The sequence below is a fragment of the Esox lucius genome, chromosome 15, assembly GCF_011004845.1.
Source record: "Esox lucius isolate fEsoLuc1 chromosome 15, fEsoLuc1.pri, whole genome shotgun sequence".
Lineage (NCBI taxonomy): Eukaryota > Metazoa > Chordata > Actinopteri > Esociformes > Esocidae > Esox > Esox lucius.
In genome coordinates this window covers 6,202,771-6,221,560 of record NC_047583.1, presented here as the reverse complement: position 1 = coordinate 6,221,560, position 18,790 = coordinate 6,202,771, and the positions used below count along the sequence as shown (strand labels likewise).

General features: G+C 43.5%; 1 protein-coding gene across 12 annotated transcripts in view; it reads right to left on the bottom strand.

Annotated features, from left to right (window-relative positions):
• Positions 1 to 18,790, bottom strand: part of pacs2 (phosphofurin acidic cluster sorting protein 2) — a 63,162-nt gene that overhangs the window by 24,706 nt on the left and 19,666 nt on the right. For 8 of the 12 annotated variants that reach the window (XM_034297563.1, XM_034297564.1, XM_034297562.1 and 5 more), the window contains exon 2: positions 414 to 513. In XM_034297563.1, the coding sequence (XP_034153454.1) occupies positions 414 to 513 (100 nt within the window). The remainder of the gene's footprint in view (positions 1 to 413; positions 514 to 18,790) is intronic. The other 4 variants (XM_029125670.2, XM_029125678.2, XM_029125680.2 and 1 more) reach the window with 1 other exon arrangement.

Genomic DNA, 18,790 nt, shown 5'->3' with positions numbered 1-18,790 from the left:
AACACAGTGTAACCGATTTCAAATAACACATCCCATATCAAATAACACATACAATACCAAAATCACACATCCAACATCAAATCACACATCAAACAAATCCCACAACCAACAACAAATCCCACATCCAACATCAAATCCCACATCCAACATCAAATCCCACATCCAACATCAAATCCCACAACCAATATCAAATCCCACAACCAATATCAAATCCCACAACCAATATAAAATCCCACATCCAATATAAAATCCCACATCCAATATAAAATCCCACATCCAATATAAAATCCCACATCCAATATAAAATCCCACATCCAATATAAAATCCCATATAGCCCAGTACATGTCACAGGTCTAGAATGTTAGTGTAACTTCTGAGCAGCTCTAGAAAATCAACAGTGCAACAGACATACCTGTATCTTCACAGCGATTACCACAGAGATGAGCTCCTTGTCCAGCTCCCTCAGAACCACCAGTTTCTTCAGCGTCAGACTGCACAACCTGGACACAGGACTTGGAAAATCAGAATATTTCTGGACATATTCACATGGTGATTCAGCAGACAAACTCATCCAACACTGGGGAAGCCTGATGAAGTGCCTTGCTCAAAGCACATTTTGACGATGATTCAAAACAAGCAAACTTTCGATTACGGGTCCAACACTCTAACCACCCACCTACTGGGCATAGGGTATCATACACACCAGAATCCACAACAGACAGACAGGAATAAAGACAGACACAAACCCAGAAGGTCAACACTGACGGAACTGAGCTTTTTATAAGTGGGAAAACCGCCACACCGATTGAGACCGTGTTGAGTAAACAGAGGTAAAAAAATTAAACCCTCTCAACCGCTCATAGATATAAAAGAAACCATGCTACTATACCTGTACAAAAAAGTTGTGGAGCTCTGTTCGTGTAAATAAGCTAATAGTATCACTGTGGGTAAGTGGATGATTCACAGCTTTTTGTTCAGCCCATTACAACAACACAGGAGACAATAGGCAGCTATTACTGGAGCAAGCCAGATCTGCTCTAAACCAGACCTGCTCTAAACCAGTGGGTCTCAACCTCCCCTACTATGCATTTGATGTTTCCCAGAGCTGGTAGACCTAAAGGAACTCGTCAACTAATTATCGAGTCCTTGGCTGCTGGATTCAGGTGAGCTAGCTTATGACTGCTGTGACTGTTTGTAGAACCAGTGGTGATGTCCACTACATGGGGGTTGAAACATACACTGAACTCCACTGTGTCCCTCTAACCCCTCTGTGTCCCTCTAAACCCTCTGTGTCCCTCTAAACCCTCTGTGTCCCTCTAAACCCTCTGTGTCCCTCTAACCCCTCTGTGCCCCTCTAACCCCTCTGTGCCCCTCTAACCCCTCTGTGCCCCTCTAACCCCTCTGTGTCCCTCTAACCCCTCTGTGTCCCTCTGTGCCCCTCTAACCCCTCTGTGCCCCTCTAACCCCTCTGTGCCCCTCTAACCCCTCTGTGTCCCTCTAACCCCTCTGTGTTCCTCTAACCCCTCGGTGCCCCAACTTTTGAATTCTGACTAAAACCTCCGTAAAAGCCTATACGTTTTGTCTTTTAAAATTAGTTAGAATGCTCAGGAAAACATACATTAATATGCAAAAGTCTTAGGCACCTGAAACTCAAAAAAAGCAGTTTATTTGGGTAGTGTTCATTTGTAAAAAAAAAAAATATATATATATATATATATAAATAAACAAATAAATGAATCTTTCCTAATTTCCTAGAAATTCCTAATAACCTTTTGATGTATTTCCTTAAACGTTCCTGGATGAAAGAGAAGGGTGGGTGAAGAAGCAGAATGGCTGGGAGGAAGGCTTTCCTTCATTTTCCACTCTACAGAATGAGTTGGGAGTTGTGATGAAACATTGGCATAGATCCAACTGGATATGACGAAATTGAGGAAGGTGTGTACAAATTGGAATTTAAAAAGTACATTTAGCCAGCCTCAGACTCTGAATAGGAATTCATCAACATCTCAGATACTGACTGTAGCAGGCTAAATCTCCATCCAAAAGCCACAACAGTGTCTGTGAAGTGGAGGAACAACAGTATTTGGAGCAACTGGGCAAGATGGGTAAAGAAATCCTGAGCTGTCTGGGTCAAAGAGATGGCAAATAAAGGGATGACAGACTGGTCTTTCTTTGAGGAGATTTTTTTCTCCTCAAATTGGCAAAAAAACACAGGGATGCTATTGAATGCTGCACATGGGAATGTTGCTTGACTCTAACTAGTGGTGTTGCTGGCACTGAACAGGATCTGGTTTTTTTAGGGTTAGACTAAATCCTCCTTCTCTTTCCTTTACTTTGTCCACTCAGGTTTGAGAAGCAGAAGGAGCGCTGCCAATGTTTCAGGCTAATACCATTTTGTCCCAAAGTGCACCCTATTTCCCCATGGGTCCTGGTCTAAAATGGTGCGCTTCAGTATACAGACGATAGGATGCCATTTGGGACACCGTTTTAAGGGGCTCAAGGGAAGGAGGGAGGCAGCCATCTTTGCAGAGCTCTGCATTGTTACAACTGGGGGAGGACTTAATCAGCAGTGCTTGATAATGTTCTCACTAATTTCCTGGGAAAGTACAATATAACTCTCTGTCTTTCTCTCTTTCAAACATGGTTTGAGTTCTTTTTTTTATTCCGCAAAATCTTTGCTAGCCATTTGGAAAACTTGGCCGCTATTGCGGTTCAATTCCAAGAACTTTCCCAGAAATCCTCTTATTTACTAGCCAAGAAGGAATACTATGTGATGCAATGGGCATGATTGGTCTCTCATTCTCCTAAGGAGTAATAGTCATTTACAAAAACATAAGTCTGGCTGAATAATTATTTTATTCCTCAGTTGCTAAAAACAAAACTACACAATCATGCCAAATATCAGAAAGTAGTTATATAGTTGATCAATTGCGTGATCGAATTGCATTATTCTTTTATGAGTTAAAAATAAATACATATGCCCAAAAGGGAAAAAATGCTCAGAAGTCGCCATTCTAAACATCAATGATTCCCCCAAAATAGCTGCTTTTATCTAAACACAAAGTCACTCAGTCTGTCATATTCTCACTTGGTTGCTTCTACCACTGAGGATGACACTTCACTCTTCTCATTCCCACTTTCTGACACCCAAATAGGCAGATATTTTAGCTAAGCTGTTGGCCCACAACCTCAACAAGTAAGAGCTCCCAGTGTGCAAAGAACCTTAGTTTTGCCCTAGATAACACCCAGTTGTTCTCTGCAAACATCAACGCAGGTTCCTTCACTACCACATTGGTAGTGTGCGACTTTTCCTCATCAGGGAGGGCAACTACCACTCAGTCCAGTCAAAACTCTTCTCTGTTCAATGATGGAACCAGCCCCTCCCTGATGCAAAAACGGCAATCCCAGACCCTTTCCTGAAAATATGTGAAACACTACCTCCTTAAAGTGTATCTTAGGAGAACTTAGTTTGAATTTAAAAAGAGGCTATACTTTGCTGTAGATAGTTGAAAACAAACGCACTCACTACAAATGTGATTTACTATGTTGCCTGAATATCTGGTCATTTGGTAGACATTTTGACATTATTCACAGCTACAATAGCTGTCAAAGCTGCTTGAAGAAATAGGCAAACAATAGTTACAAATTTCTCAGTGACTTGGATTTAAAAAATGTGCGGTGGGCTGTGACGACGCAGGACATGTAATGTAATACTTTTTAAAATGTTATTTTAAGTCCATGTTACGCGCATTCAGACGTTCATTAGCCACACAAATTATTAAGGTGAGTCCAATAATTCTATCCAGCCGACCTCCCTTCAACGATCACTATATGATGTCACTGGGCTGGCCGGCCTTTTAATAGTCACTTGATTACCAAAACCCTACCGGGAGGGGAGGGAGGCGCATCCTAAACTGTCCCTGTGTGCAGCCGGGTTATTTTGGGGATAGAGTGACCGCAAAACATTGAAGGGCTTGTATACAAAATTAGACTTGTGCCTCTGTTCTCCGGTGCCTAGTAGGTTAAATAAAAACAATGAAGCACTACACGTATTGGCTTATGTTCACACAATGGAACATTCGGATGTCAGTGCTTATTTTGTGCGTGTGTGTGTGTGTGTGGGGGAGCTCGATTAAGTACGGACTCCAGAGACATAAACCAGAGTCACATTGCAAGTGTGAAATGAGGCAGCAGAAAGAGCGCTTGAAATGAGGCTGCAGAACGAGCGCTTGAAATGAGGCAGCAGAAAGAGCGCTTGAAATGAGGCAGCAGAAAGACGGTCGAAATGAGGCAGCAGAAAGACGGTCGAAATGAGACAGCAGAAAGACTGTTGAAATGAGGCCACAGAAAGACTGTTGAAATGAGGCAGCAGAAAGAGCGGTTGCTGTGCTGAGACACTCCTTTTCTTTGTCAGTTGGCAAACGTACAAAATCAGCAGGGGATCAAATCATTTTTACCCCCACTGTATGTATTTGACAGTACCGTACTCTAGGCTACATCTTATCTCCCATGTGCACAATCAAAAAGCTATCCAGGGTCTGTTGGGAGTTTAGGCAGGCCGTAGACACCCAGATGAAATAGAAGCATTACAGAAGTTACTTTAGAGTATAGTAGTAAATGTAAATAAATAAAGTTAGGCTCAATAAATACTGAATCAGGCTCATAAATACTGAATCTTGTTATTTGGCTAAAGTACAAGTTGAAATTACAAGTATTTTTAAACACACTTCACTAAATTAGTAAAGAAACTGAAAACCAAGATCGGATTACCTCACAAACATTAAGCCTGTCCATCTTGATAGAAAAACACAGTTTTAGAATCCAGAGATATAATCTATACGCACACAGCAGCTTCTCATCACTGTATTCTGTATCAGCCTTTATTGTACACATGTTTTTTTTTATAACTTGCCGATTTGAACATTAAATACATTTGTTTTATAAATAACATACAATTGGATATGACATAATTGTGGAAAAAAGGGGGTACAGCATGCATTTTATAAAGGAGAAAAGGCGCAGTGAGACAAACAGAAAGGACACAAGCCTTCCAGTGCATCTGGGGAACAGGACACTTGGAAGGACAAAGGACGATGGGAAGTATTCTGGTAGTTTTCAAATCGATTTAAAAATTGCTGTATTGATTGTTAAAGATTTACATGGCCTTGCACTCAAACAGATGTCTGACCTGTTTTTAAGATGCATTTGATATGTGCCCAGTCGGTCTGTCAGGTCTCTGTGGTACTGGCCTTTTAGCTGTTCCAAAGGTCCCAACTAAGACTTTTGGCGAGGCCTCTTGAGGCCAATATGGTCCTGTGTATTGAAACAACAACCTGGCAAAAAATCTGTAGAATTCAAAACTATTTAAGCTTTCAAAAACAGATCAAGAGAAACATTTCTCACAAATACATTTCTCATTTTATTATTTAAAAGTATTTGAGTTGGTTTTAATTTAATATAAACCACATATATTCCCTTGTTCAAGCCACATCTTGATTGCGTAGATTTATTTCTGTTTTGACCCATTTATTTTACTTGTATTTTAATATAGGAAATGTGCAATATAAATAAAGTGGGGTGTGTGTTTTTGTTGATATTGAGCAGACAATGGGTAGATGAAGTAGACCAAGCAGACAGCTGAATGGATGTCTTTCTCAAGAAAACAGAGAACGCTTGAGTCCCAAATCGAACACCAGCCCTAAAATAGTGCACATTTCCTGTCCAGAGCCCACAGAGTGTACCGGTGGGCAAAAAAAGGGTGCTATATAGGGAGTAGTAAGGCATTTGGAATGGCCAACATCATTCCCCTCTACAGCCCACAGAGGCCCAGGAACCTCAGCATGGCACAATGGAAACAACCCAATAAAGGATCACATTGTCGAAAAGGCCACACCGTGCTGTGAGAGCGCGCACACACACACACACACACACACACACACACACACACACAGACAATGGGCTTAGTTCTCATCTGTTTTAGATTCATTCACAGTCTCCAGCCACATGCCGATCACAAACCTACAACACTATCAATGCCAGTTATGAAAGGGGGTGACACCGGTAACGTTCTCCGAAAATGTCTAATGTCTTCCAATTCAGAAGATTCCTGAAATTAGTAAATGAGAAACAGGGGACTCAAGAGCCCTTAAAACGGGTGTTTGCACGTTTTCGCGAAGTCAAGTGATTTCTTTCCATTCGTGTCATGGTGAAATATTTAGAAATTGATCTCATCAAATATGGGTCGGTATCCTGTTTTTTTAGTGAGGCTTAGAAGCACTCCATTAGCTAAATTTTCTCTATGCCAAAGAAATAACACAAACATGAGACCATTTCATAAGAGGATCTGTGTTGACCCATTTCTCTGGTCGGCCTTCTCTCTGACTCTGACACACACACACACACACACACACACATTACATTTCACTACGCTTGTTGCTTCGCAAAAGGTATTCCCATTCAAATTCCAATATTTCCTGACCCCTACCCCTTGCAGTGGATTTTCATTACAAGCAGAACCTCTGGTTGAAAGAGCTTTGCCTCATATAGTTAGCCACCTTATGGGCAAAATACCAATAAATACAGCATTTAATACATTCCACAATGGTTTTTCTCTGCGTTAACATATTATACTGAATGTAATTCACTTGATTCGTTATGACGCTTGTTTGTGCTCATCAACGATAAATTCCGTTTGCTTTCCTCCGTTTTTTTGTCAGTTAGCTTTTTTCCGTTTTTGCTATGTCATTGCCTATTAGGGGCTACTTTGAAATGTGCCTTAACTAGTCCAGAGCAGGACTCTTCCCACAATCCACTGCATTGCTCTTGTGCATCCCTGGTGAAAATGAAGAGGAGTGGAACATCTGTCAAATACACAAAAACTCACATTGTAACTTCTATCCTAAACACAGAGTTGAAAAAGCCTTTTTCCTCATGATGACTGGATTAATGTCGTTATGGGATTTTTAGTATACAAGTATAGTAGAACCTATGCACGCACACAGGTAGATTTAACAAGACACACACAGCTGCAATGACAAACAAGCACTATAACATAAGAACACACACTGAACAAATAGAAACCATGGAACCCTCAGAATGTTCTTCAGAATGCTCAGAGCTGAATCCCTCAGGATGTTCAGAATGTTCTTCAGAAGTTTTAGAGCTGAATCTCTCAGGATGTTCAGAATGTTCTTCAGAATGCTCAATGCTGAATCCCTCAGGATGTTCAGAATGTTCTTCAGAATGCTCAATGCTGAATCCCTCAGGATGTTCAGAATGTTCTTCAGAATGCTCAGAGCTGAATCCCTCAGAGCTGCTCCCAAGTTGTTGCTGAAAATAAGAATGCCTTGCAGTACAGCTGCCTAACTAGGACCAGGTGTTTGAATCCTAACATGCCCTTCTGTGTGAAAAATATGTTAGAAACTATAGAACTCATTTAGAATAGCTTTTTTATGCACATTCTTTACAAACATTCTATATATTTTGAAATTACATTGTGAATTTAATGTGGATGTGATGAGAACAAAATATAGAAATCTATTACAAATACATTAAATGTTTGGACAATGCTAGTAACGCTAATTACAGACTGGGACGGAGCTGAATAAAGGATTGTTTGAGAAAATGACTCTGTGTATTTAGGAATATTGTTTGTTACGCGGACTGAGAAAAATATCAATTTGGACGAACTATCCCTTTAAGACTAATTGAAGGCCAGCAATTGTGAGTTTGATTACAGTCTCAAAATGGCCAGAAACAAACAACAAAAAAAACATCTGAATCTCGTCATTCAATTCTTGTTCTGAGAAATGAAATCTATTCCATGAGCGAAATTGCCAAGTAACTGAAGATCTAGTACAAATCCGTGTACTGCTCCTGTCACAGAACAGCACAAACTGTCTCTAACCACAATAGAAAGAGAAGCGGGAGGCACCGATGCACAACTGAGCAGGAGGACAAATATATTAGTGTCTAGCTAGAGAAACAGGCCTCACATGTCCTCAAGGGGCAGCTTCATTAAATAGTACCCGCAAAACACCAGTCTCAATGTCAACAGTGAAGAAGTGACCCCGGAATGCAGGCCTTCTAGGCAGAGTTGCAAAGACAAAGCCATATCTCAGAATGGCCAATAAAAAGAAAAGATTAAGGCAGAAGAACAAAGACACTGGACAGAGGAAGATTGGGAAAAAGTGTTATGGACAGACAAGTTTGAGGTGTTCAGAACACAAAGAAGAACATCCGTGAGATGCAGACCAAATGAAAAAAATAGTGTTTGATAGTGTTTGATGTCATCCGTCAAGTATGGTGGAGGCAATGTGAAGGTCTGGGGGTGCTTTGGTGGTGGTAAAGTGGGGGATTTGATCAGGGAAAAAGGGATCTTGAAGAAGGAAGGCACTCCATTCAGTAATTACCATTCCATGCCGTGTGGATGGAGCATGATTGGAGCCAAGTTCCTCCTACAACAGGACAACGACACAAAGCACAGCCCCGAACTATGCACAAACGATTTAAGGAAGAAGCAGTCAGCTTGTATTCTGTCTATAGTGGCCAGCACAGTCACAGGATCTCAACCCCTATTGAGCTGTTATGGTAGTAACTTGGCCGTTTGATACATATGAACAAATTGACAACTATCATGGCAAAAGGTCTGCAAGCCTGTAATTGCTGCAAACGGAGGATTCTTTGACGAAAACAAAGTTTGAAGGACACAACCATTATTTCAATTAAAAATCATTATTTCTAAACTATATTTCCTATTCATTTTGCAATATTTACTGTTAATTTGATGTATGTTTTCATGGAAAACAAAGACATTTCTAAGTGACCCCAAACATTTGCATGGTAGTGTACACACACATACACACACAAACACACAGTACAAATAAAGAGCACACACAAACACGCATTAAAGAGAGACACTCAGCAGAAATGGACAACTGCTGTTTGGGCTGTAGAGTAACAACTGTTCAGTGTCCTGCCTTTCTGCTGCCCGGGCAGCCCAGAGGGAGATACAGACCCAGCACAGATGCTCTGGCAAGGACACACACACATGCATAGACACATGCGCAGAGACACACGCGGCCATACTTAATAAAAATACTGAGCAGTGAGCATGAATGGGGAGATATAGTGTAGTGCCTTGCAGTCTGCTGTCCCCTTCCCCATTTAGTGCACTACTTTAAACCATCTGATTACACCTTTAGTGCACTACTTTAAACCATCTGATTACACCTTTAGTGCACTACTTTACATCTGATTACACCTTTAGTGCACTACTTTACATCTGACTACCCCTTTAGTGCACTACTTTACATCTGACTACCCCTTTAGTGCACTACTTTACATCTGACTACCCCTTTAGTGCACTACTTTACATCTGACTACCCCTTTAGTGCACTACTTTACATCTGACTACCCCTTTAGTGCACTACTTTACATCTGACTACCCCTTTAGTGCACTACTTTAAACCATCTGACTACCCCTTTAGTGCACTACTTTAAACCATCTGACTACCCCTTTAGTGCACTGCTTTAAACCATCTGACTACCCCTTTAGTGCACTGCTTTAAACCATCTCATTCCTTATTAAGTGTACTATTTTTCACCATCATATTCTCCATTTAGTGCACTATTTTTCATAATCCTATTCTCGTTTAAGTGCTCTACTTTTCACTAGGGTAGTTTCCCAAAGGCCTCTTTAGGATTGGTTCATCATCAGATCCTTTGTAGGATCACACAGTTACTAAGGTTATACTTGAATTATTTAACCATTGCCTCAGACCACTCGTTATATATTTTTTCCTTCTCCTTCGCAACGTTTTCCACAGATCTCTGCTAAACATAGAACCAGGAGGATTGTGTCTTTGTTTAGTAACTCCAGAACCAAGTTGACTATTAGTTACTGACAGTACAAAAAACTTCAGGACAACAATGTGATTTACATAAAATCTATTTCACTTTCAAAGGAAATGGAGTTCCAGACTCCTGGTCTACAACCAGTCTTATGTATCCAGGACGTGTCTATATTGAATTTAGATTATTTATTATTGTGGAATCCTTAACTAGCCGCCTTAGCTTTTGCCAGCCGTAGGAGGTTATATATCCAGCCGCAGGAGGTTATATATCCAGCCGCAGGAGGTTATACATCCAGCCGTAGGAGGGTATACATCCAGCCGTAGGAGGTTATACATCCAGCCTTAGGAGGTTATATATCCAGCCTTAGGAGGTTATATATCCAGCCGCAGGAGGTTATATATCCAGCCGCAGGAGGTTATATATCCAGCCATAGGAGGTTATACATCCAGCCGTAGGAGGTTATACATCCAGCCGTAGGAGGTTATACATCCAGCCGTAGGAGGTTATACATCCAGCCGTAGGAGGTTATATATCCAGCCGTAGGAGGTTATATATCCAGCCGTAGGAGGTTATACATCCAGCCGTAGGAGGTTATACATCCAGCCGTAGGAGGTTATACATCCAGCCGTAGGAGGTTATATATCCAGCATGCTGATCAGTGGTCAATTTTGTGAAGTTATTCTAGTGTTGGGGTTAGATTAGCACCTTACATTTCATGTTAAATATTGAAATTTAACATGCATAATTTTTTTTATTATATGTTATTTGTATTTTATGTACAGTTTGCTATTGTATAAAATAACTTGTTCTTAACAACTTAAATAAAGGTCAATGCAAACTAGCCTGAGAGCAGCGCTGCTTATCTCTCAACCTGTGCCACCACACGGCCGAGCCACATACTGAACACACTCGGCAGGGTTTGGAGAAATGCACTTCTCTTCTTCCTGGATGAGCCATTTATCTGACTGAGCTGATCTTCGTAGCCTGAATCATGCCATGAAACCTGGTTGGTGAAGAGAGGCGGAATACATTTATTTCATGCTAACAGAGGAGTGAGGACAAATTCCTTTTTAAAACTTGCGTCTAATTTGCTTTTATTTTTGCATGGACTTTTGTTATGCATTATAGCTTACTTTCCACTTATCTTTGGCAATTTAAATCAAAAATGTCCCATGCCAATAAAGTCCCATGCCATACTACATTCAGAGTGAACGAGAGAAAGTATTTTAGGAATTCTTGAGCAATCTGTGTAAACAGAGTAAACAGACATTGCAGCCGATTACGCTGTGCTGGGAGCCTCAGAAAAAGCTTCATAACCCTTTCCAGACTGACACGCATCAACAACACTTTCCCAAAGGTGTTCAGGAATTTATTGGAATGTGACCTAATGTGGAACCTGTGTGCTGACCACCTCAATCACATGGCAAGTCAGATTCATGTTGTGTAGGGCCCAAAGCAGACCTGACTTTTCCAGGGGAGTCGAACACCTGAACCTAATAATGAATATTGCACCTTTGATTACCGGGCACACCAAACCAATGAAGCGAGCACTTTGGTTTCACCTTTTCTCTCTGACTCCCTCTAGATATATTAATACAACCCACAAAAGCTCTGGTCTGACCAAAATCAATGTGAAAAATATGAGAAAGTGCAACCAAATAAACCATTACAGTTCCGAAAAAACTGCTTTAAACCACACCACAAGCATTCACTGTTAACCACACTGTCAACCACACTGTCAACCACACTGAAAACCACACTGTCAACCACACTGTCAACCACACTGTCAACCACACTGTCAACCACACTGTCAACCACACTGAAAACCACACCGTCAACCACATTGAAAACCACACTGTCAACCACACTGTCAACCACACTGAAAACCACACTGTCAACCACACTGTCAACCACACTGAAAACCACACCGTCAACCACACCGTCAACCACACTGTCAACCACACTGTCAACCACACTGAAAACCACACTGTCAACCACACTGAAAACCACACTGTCAACCACACTGAAAACCACACTGTCAACCACACTGAAAACCACACTGTCAACCACACTGAAAACCACACTGTCAACCACACTGTCAACCACACTGTTAACCACACTGAAAACCACCAAGATGATTCAGTGAAAACTATGGGGAAGGACTGAATGACGTAGGGAATCTAACTACATTGGCTACCAGCCGTGTGGTCTTTCTGTTGGTGTGGCGACTTGAACTCATGTGGTCGACAGATTATGCTTCTGACCAGCCAAAACACTTGCCTCTGACAAGGCCCAGGCTAGCGAGGTATAGTACAGAAACCTATGGTAAATAATGACGTCTTAGGACCATATGTCCTAGTATATTGTAAGCCAGGGTAAATCATGACTAGTGAGGACCAGATGTCCTAGTGTAGTAACTCATGACTAGTTAGGACCAGATGTCCTAGTGTAGTAACTCATGACTAGTTAGGACCAGATGTCCTAGTGTACTAACTCATGACTAGTTAGGACCAGATGTCCTAGTGTAGTGACTCATGACTAGTTAGGACCAGATGTCCTAGTGTAGTGACTCATGACTAGTTAGGACCAGATGTCCTAGTGTAGTGACTCATGACTAGTTAGGACCAGATGTCCTAGTGTAGTGACTCATGACTAGTTAGGACCAGATGTCCTAGTGTAGTGACTCATGACTAGTTAGGACCAGATGTCCTAGTGTAGTAACTCATGACTAGTTGGGACCAGATGTCCTAGTGTAGTGACTCATGACTAGTTGGGACCAGATGTCCTAGTGTAGTGACTCATGACTAGTTAGGACCAGATGTCCTAGTGTAGTAACTCATGACTAGTTGGGACCAGATGTCCTAGTGTAGTGACTCATGACTAGTTGGGACCAGATGTCCTAGTGTAGTGACTCATGACTAGTTAGGACCAGATGTCCTAGTGTAGTAACTCATGACTAGTTGGGACCAGATGTCCTAGTGTAGTGACTCATGACTAGTTGGGACCAGATGTCCTAGTGTAGTGACTCATGACTAGTTGGGACCAGATGTCCTAGTGTAGTGACTCATGACTAGTTGGGACCAGATGTCCTAGTGTAGTAACTCATGGTAAATTCTGAGTAGTTAGAATTTTTTGCCAGTCCTCACTTCTCTAAGTGGCTTTTTTGGGCTTGGGTTCAAGGTTAGAAAATACCTTACTAGTAAAACAAGGGTGTCTCTGTGCGTGTGTGCGTGTGTGCGCGTGTGTGCGCGTGTGTGCGCGATCCTGGTCTAACAACATGTGGAGACCAGAGGTTCCCAGAAAGATGGTAAAATATGATGAATTGTCTCCTCCTCCTAGACATCATGAGATCCACATTCACAGAATAAAACACAAACAACACAGAGACCCGTTTGTTTTTCTCACTGAAGTCCTTCTCTGGTTTTGGATAGCCTAGAAAGGAATGAAGATGCTTGAGGAGACCAGGGAAAAGCACACCAGGTCTCTGGCCTGGGAAATGGTCCTACCGTTCTATCTCCTCTGACGGCATGGTATCCATGTTGGCTGCATCAATCATTAGCATGTGAAGAAGCTAAGTGTCAACATCAAGTTATCCTCTCCAATCAATTTTAGATGGTTGCACTACATATTACTTCTGTGATGATCAGGACCAGTTAACGGGATCTTGTGATTGTAAATCTGCATGTATATATATATATGCATCTTTTTACCTGTATATCTCTCCATATATGAGGCGCTGCTGATCCTGGTCTACGAGCCATAATGGGACAACACACACACACACCTGCACACACACTTTAAGGGGAAACTGGGACTCTCTTTCCAGACCACCACTGAAAGCTGAGAGGGACAGATGACAGCAGATTGCTGAGACTTCGATGACGGCACAACACGGCATACCGCCGGCTATTTAAATCCCCCAGTATGCACTCTGAGGGCAGGGGCTCGGGGTCGTGCAGGGGGAAGTCTCCACTATATACAGTACATGGATCTGGGGTGGGTTTTCCCATTAGCTACACCAATCACTGACGTTTCGGATGGCCGGTCTGTACCTATGGGAACCGTGGCCTTGGGAGAAGTCATTGCCGGTCAGCATCAGCAACACCGTAAACAGAAACATCAACGTCCAGTGGTGTTTTTAAAGCACAGTCTGAACGTCATCTAGAACAATGCCCTTCGAGAAACAGACCCACACACATCCATGCAGTGAGTGCGGAGGTTCCGTAAAACCCTGGGTGTCATTAATACACACAGAACCACACACAGAACCACACACAGAAACGTAGAGTAATAGAAACACATACACAAGCACACACATCTCTCCTGAAAGAGCAAGACTACATTTTACAATTTCAGTATTCATTCTGCACATTTGCCCCCCTCCCCCCCTCCCTCTCTCTCTCACTTCCTCCCCCCCCCCCCCTCCTCCCCCTCCTCCTCTGTGTCCGTGTAGACAGATGGAGGCAAGCAAGCACTAGGGAGAAGAAACCTGCAATCCATCACCCTCTCCTCCCTACAGAAGTTATTATCCTCTCAGCTGGACAGAGGCAGGGACAGGGACTGAGGAACTCGGGAGAAGAGGAGGACGAGGAGACAAGACCACGTGTAGCAGAGGAGACCAGCCTCCAGACAATAACATAGGAGAGGAGGCGAGGAGAGAAGGAGGGGAGGAGAGAATGAAGGAAGAGAGGAGGTGGGAGGAGAATGCCAGGGGAGAAGAGACGGCTACCAGAGGGGATGGAGGTGCTGTGGTGGAATAGTGCCAGACGGTCGTCCGCTCTGTCTCCTCCACCCTTCAGATCTCCTCCCAGACACAGGCTGGTGGTCGCCGTGGGGACGGGACTTGGTACCACAGAGCAGCCAGGAAACAGCTCATTTCACAGTGAAATGGAGGCACTGACTGGATAATGTAGGCTACCATTATGTCAAAAGAAATGTTTAACTATCAACCAACAGAGAAATATTATCCAGGTTCAAGATTTAATGTCAGTGGAAGTGACAGATGGCACAGCAGGCTGACTTCAGCCTGGATTCAGTTAATCAATCATAGAAGATGAATTACAAATGAACTCTGCCTGTGCGCCTGCTTTTCCGTCTGCCTGTGTGCCTGCTTTTCCGTCTGTCTTTCTGTGTGCCTGCTTTTCCGTCTGCCTGTGTGCCAACTTTTTTTTCTTTCTGTCTGTCTGTCTGTCTGTCTGCCTGCTGTTCTGTCTGTCTGTCTGTCTGCCTGCTTTTCTATCTGTCTGCCTGCCTGCCTGTCTCTCTGCTTTTCTGTCTGCCTGTGTGCTGTCTGTCTGCCTGTGTGCTTTTCTATCTGTCAGCCTGTCTGCTGGCTTCTCTGTCTGTCTGCCTGTGTGCCTGCTTTTCTTTCTGTGTGTGCCTTCTTTTCTGTCTGTCTGCGTGCCTGCTTTTCTGTCAGTCTGTCGGTCTGCCTGCTTTTCTGCCTGTCTGTCAGCCCGTGTGTCTGCTTTTCTGCCTGTCAGCCTGTGTGCCTGCTTTTCTGTCTGTCTTTGTGCCTACTTTTGCGACTGTCTCCCTGTGTGTCTGCTTTTCTGTCTGTCAGCCTGTGTGTCTGCTTTTCTGTCTGTCAGCCTGTGTGTCTGCTTTTCTGTCTGTCAGTCTGTGTGTCTGCTTTTCTGTCTGTCAGCCTGTGTGTCTGCTTTTCTGTCTGTAAGTCTGTGTGTCTGCTTTTCTGTCTGTAAGTCTGTGTGTCTGCTTTTCTGTCTGTCAGCCTGTGTGTCTGCTTTTCTGTCTGTCTTTGTGCCTACTTTTGCGACTGTCTCCCTGTGTGTCTGCTTTTCTGTCTGTCAGCCTGTGTGTCTGCTTTTCTGTCTGTCAGTCTGTGTGTCTGCTTTTCTGTCTGTCAGCCTGTGTGTCTGCTTTTCTGTCTGTAAGTCTGTGTGTCTGCTTTTCTGTCTGTCAGCCTGTGTGTCTGCTTTTCTGTCTGTCTTTGTGCCTACTTTTGCGACTGTCTCCCTGTGTGTCTGCTTTTCTGTCTGTCAGCCTGTGTGTCTGCTTTTCTGTCTGTCAGTCTGTGTGTCTGCTTTTCTGTCTGTCAGCCTGTGTGTCTGCTTTTCTGTCTGTAAGTCTGTGTGTCTGCTTTTCTGTCTGTCAGCCTGTGTGTCTGCTTTTCTGTCTGTCAGTCTTTGTGTCTGCTTTTCTGTCTGTCAGCCTGTGTGCCCGCTTTTCTGTCAGTCTGTCTGTCTGTCTGCCCTTTGTGCCTGCTTTTCTGCCTGTTTGTATGCCTGCTTTTCTGCCTGTCTGTCTGCCTGTCTGTCTGCACGTCTATCTGTCAGCATGCGGGTCTGCTTTTCTCTCTGTCAGCCTGTGTGCCTGCTTTTCCGACTGTCTGTCTGCTTTTCTGTCTGTCTGCTTGTCTCTCTCTCCAGGCCCTATTACCCAGGATGCTCCAGGAGCCACCAGTTCATTAAATATTCAGCTCTGCATAGCAGAGCAAACCATAGCGTGCGCATGCACGCACACACACACACACATTTGCAAATAGACACACAAAGAAGAGAGGGAGATGATAGTGTGTGTGTGTTTGTTAATGTGAGTTTGTGTGTGTGTGTTAACTGGTATAACTGTCAGACAGGGAACACACTGACAGCCTCGGGAAATAAATAATCGAGACACAAGTTCACTAAATGTGTGCCAGCTGATCGTTAAGAGATTGTTTACATTTCACTACATTTTCCGAGACATATTTAATGAAGACATCAAATAATTCAGTTTAAACTGATATTGATAGCAGATTTTGATAGCAGATATTGATAGCAGATATTGATTGCTCGAGACGCCACCACCGGGGTTTTGCAAGTGTAAAGAAAGTTTGCTAGGAACTGTGCCAAGATTCTGTGCATTACGCACACATCACTCAAACCCGCGTGATACGTCTCAAACATGCTGCTGGAAATTCAAATGCTACTGATAAGATTATGTAAACTAAGATTAGTCTATCTAGCATTGTATTCTCCCTCTCCAAATGCAAAGAAGCCCTAATCTTTGGTGTGTGTTTCTGTGTGTACGTGCGGTCTGATTTGCAGAACAGCAGAACACCCCGCGTGGGTCCAAGACAGTGGTCCAGTCCAGTGGTTCCCAACTCCGGTCCTCGAGTACCCCCAACAGCACACATTTTTGTTGTAGCACAAAGACTGTGTGAGTTTGTGTGTGTATATGTGTGTATATGTGTGTGTCTGTGTGTGTGTGTGTGTGTGTGTGTGTATCAACATCCCCCTCTAAAGAAAGTGATGTTCCACCTCCCCCACCTCTCCACCCCCCCCCTTTCACCCCCTCCCATCTCCACCGCACACACCCCCCTCCACTCACCCCGCCCCCTCCTGACTCCACCCCCCTCCTCTCACCACCCCCCTCCACTCACTCCGCCCCCTCTTCACCCACTCCCGACTCCACCCCCCTCCTCTCATCCCCCCTCCACTCACCCGCCCCCTCTTCACCCACTCCCGACTCCACCCCCCTCCTCTCATCCCCCCTCCACTCACCCGCCCCCTTCACCCCCTACCGTTTCCACCCCCTCCTCTCACCCCCCTTCACTCACCCCCTCCTGTCTCCCCTCCCCGCCCTAGGTGGTGGGCCTCTATTGTCACGGCGACAGCTCAATAATTGACTTGTTATCATTTATTAATAGATCAGACCATTAGGCTGGCCGGGGATGTCTGGGGGGGGGGGGGGGTGTGCTCTGCAATGGGAACTGTGTCTCTGAACCACACACACCCACATACAGACACAGATACAGACAAAGACAGACACAACAGACAGACAGACAGACCAATCAACACAAACAGACCGACTCAAACAGACAGACAGAAAGACAGAGACAGAGAGACACAGAGGCACAGCAACAGACAAAGACAGAAACAGAGGCTGAGAAAACAGACAGACAGAAATAAACAGACAGAAACAGACAGACAGGACTGTAGAAGATCCCAACCTTCTGTTACCTCAGGCAATCTGTGGAACATCATTATTTTGACTTCTCTGGCTGAACCCCCTGCTACAGGTCAAAAGTCAAAGGTCAAAGTCTTTTACTGTCAAGTGCACTGAATAACATGCGTCATTCTGAACAATGAACATTTAGTGACATGGCACAAGACAACTACGCAGTAATTAAGAAATATACCAAGCAGAAATAATAATAATCGTAGCAAATCATTTATATACAGCCCTGAAAAAAATTAGGAGACCACAGCACCTTTTTCTTTCCTTTCCAAACAAGTTGAAAAGGAAAGTTTTGAGAGAGGAACAGAAGCGTTCAATTTGCATTTTAAACCTTCTCTTCCTCACTCAAAACCTTCCGTTTTGACTTTTTTGGAAAGGAAATATAAAGGTGCAGTGGTCTCTTAATCTTTCCCGGAGCTGTGTATAAACATAACAATAGTGACTAGAAGCAATTTCAGAGAATGTAGAAATGGGACAGTATGAATAGAAATATTATAAGCGTTGTAATGCCTATAAATGGATGCATTAAAATGTGCTAATGTACACTGAATGTACATAGAAAGTGACCAGAGCATATGAAGTGTTCATGTGATCAATAGATCAATGTTGATGGTTGAGGAGCCTAATGGTCTGGGGTAGTCTGGAAGTGCACGTCCTGATGCTCCGATAACGTCTACCAGACAGCAGCGGTGTGAACAGACCATAGCCTGGGTGGCTGTAGTATTATGATGTTTTTGGCTTTCCTCAGGCATTGTGTATGGTAGATGCCTTGCACAGAAGGGAGATGGCAGCCGATGATGCGCTCCGCTGACTTCACCACCCTCCGGAGGGCCTTGCGATCTGCAGCGGGGCAGTAATGCAGCCTGAGAGGATGCTTTCAATGGTGCACCTGTATAAGTTGGTCTCCTCAGGAAGTATAGGCGCTTTTGGGCAGTTGTTACTGCGGGGTCTGCTTGCCTGGACCAGATGAGGTCA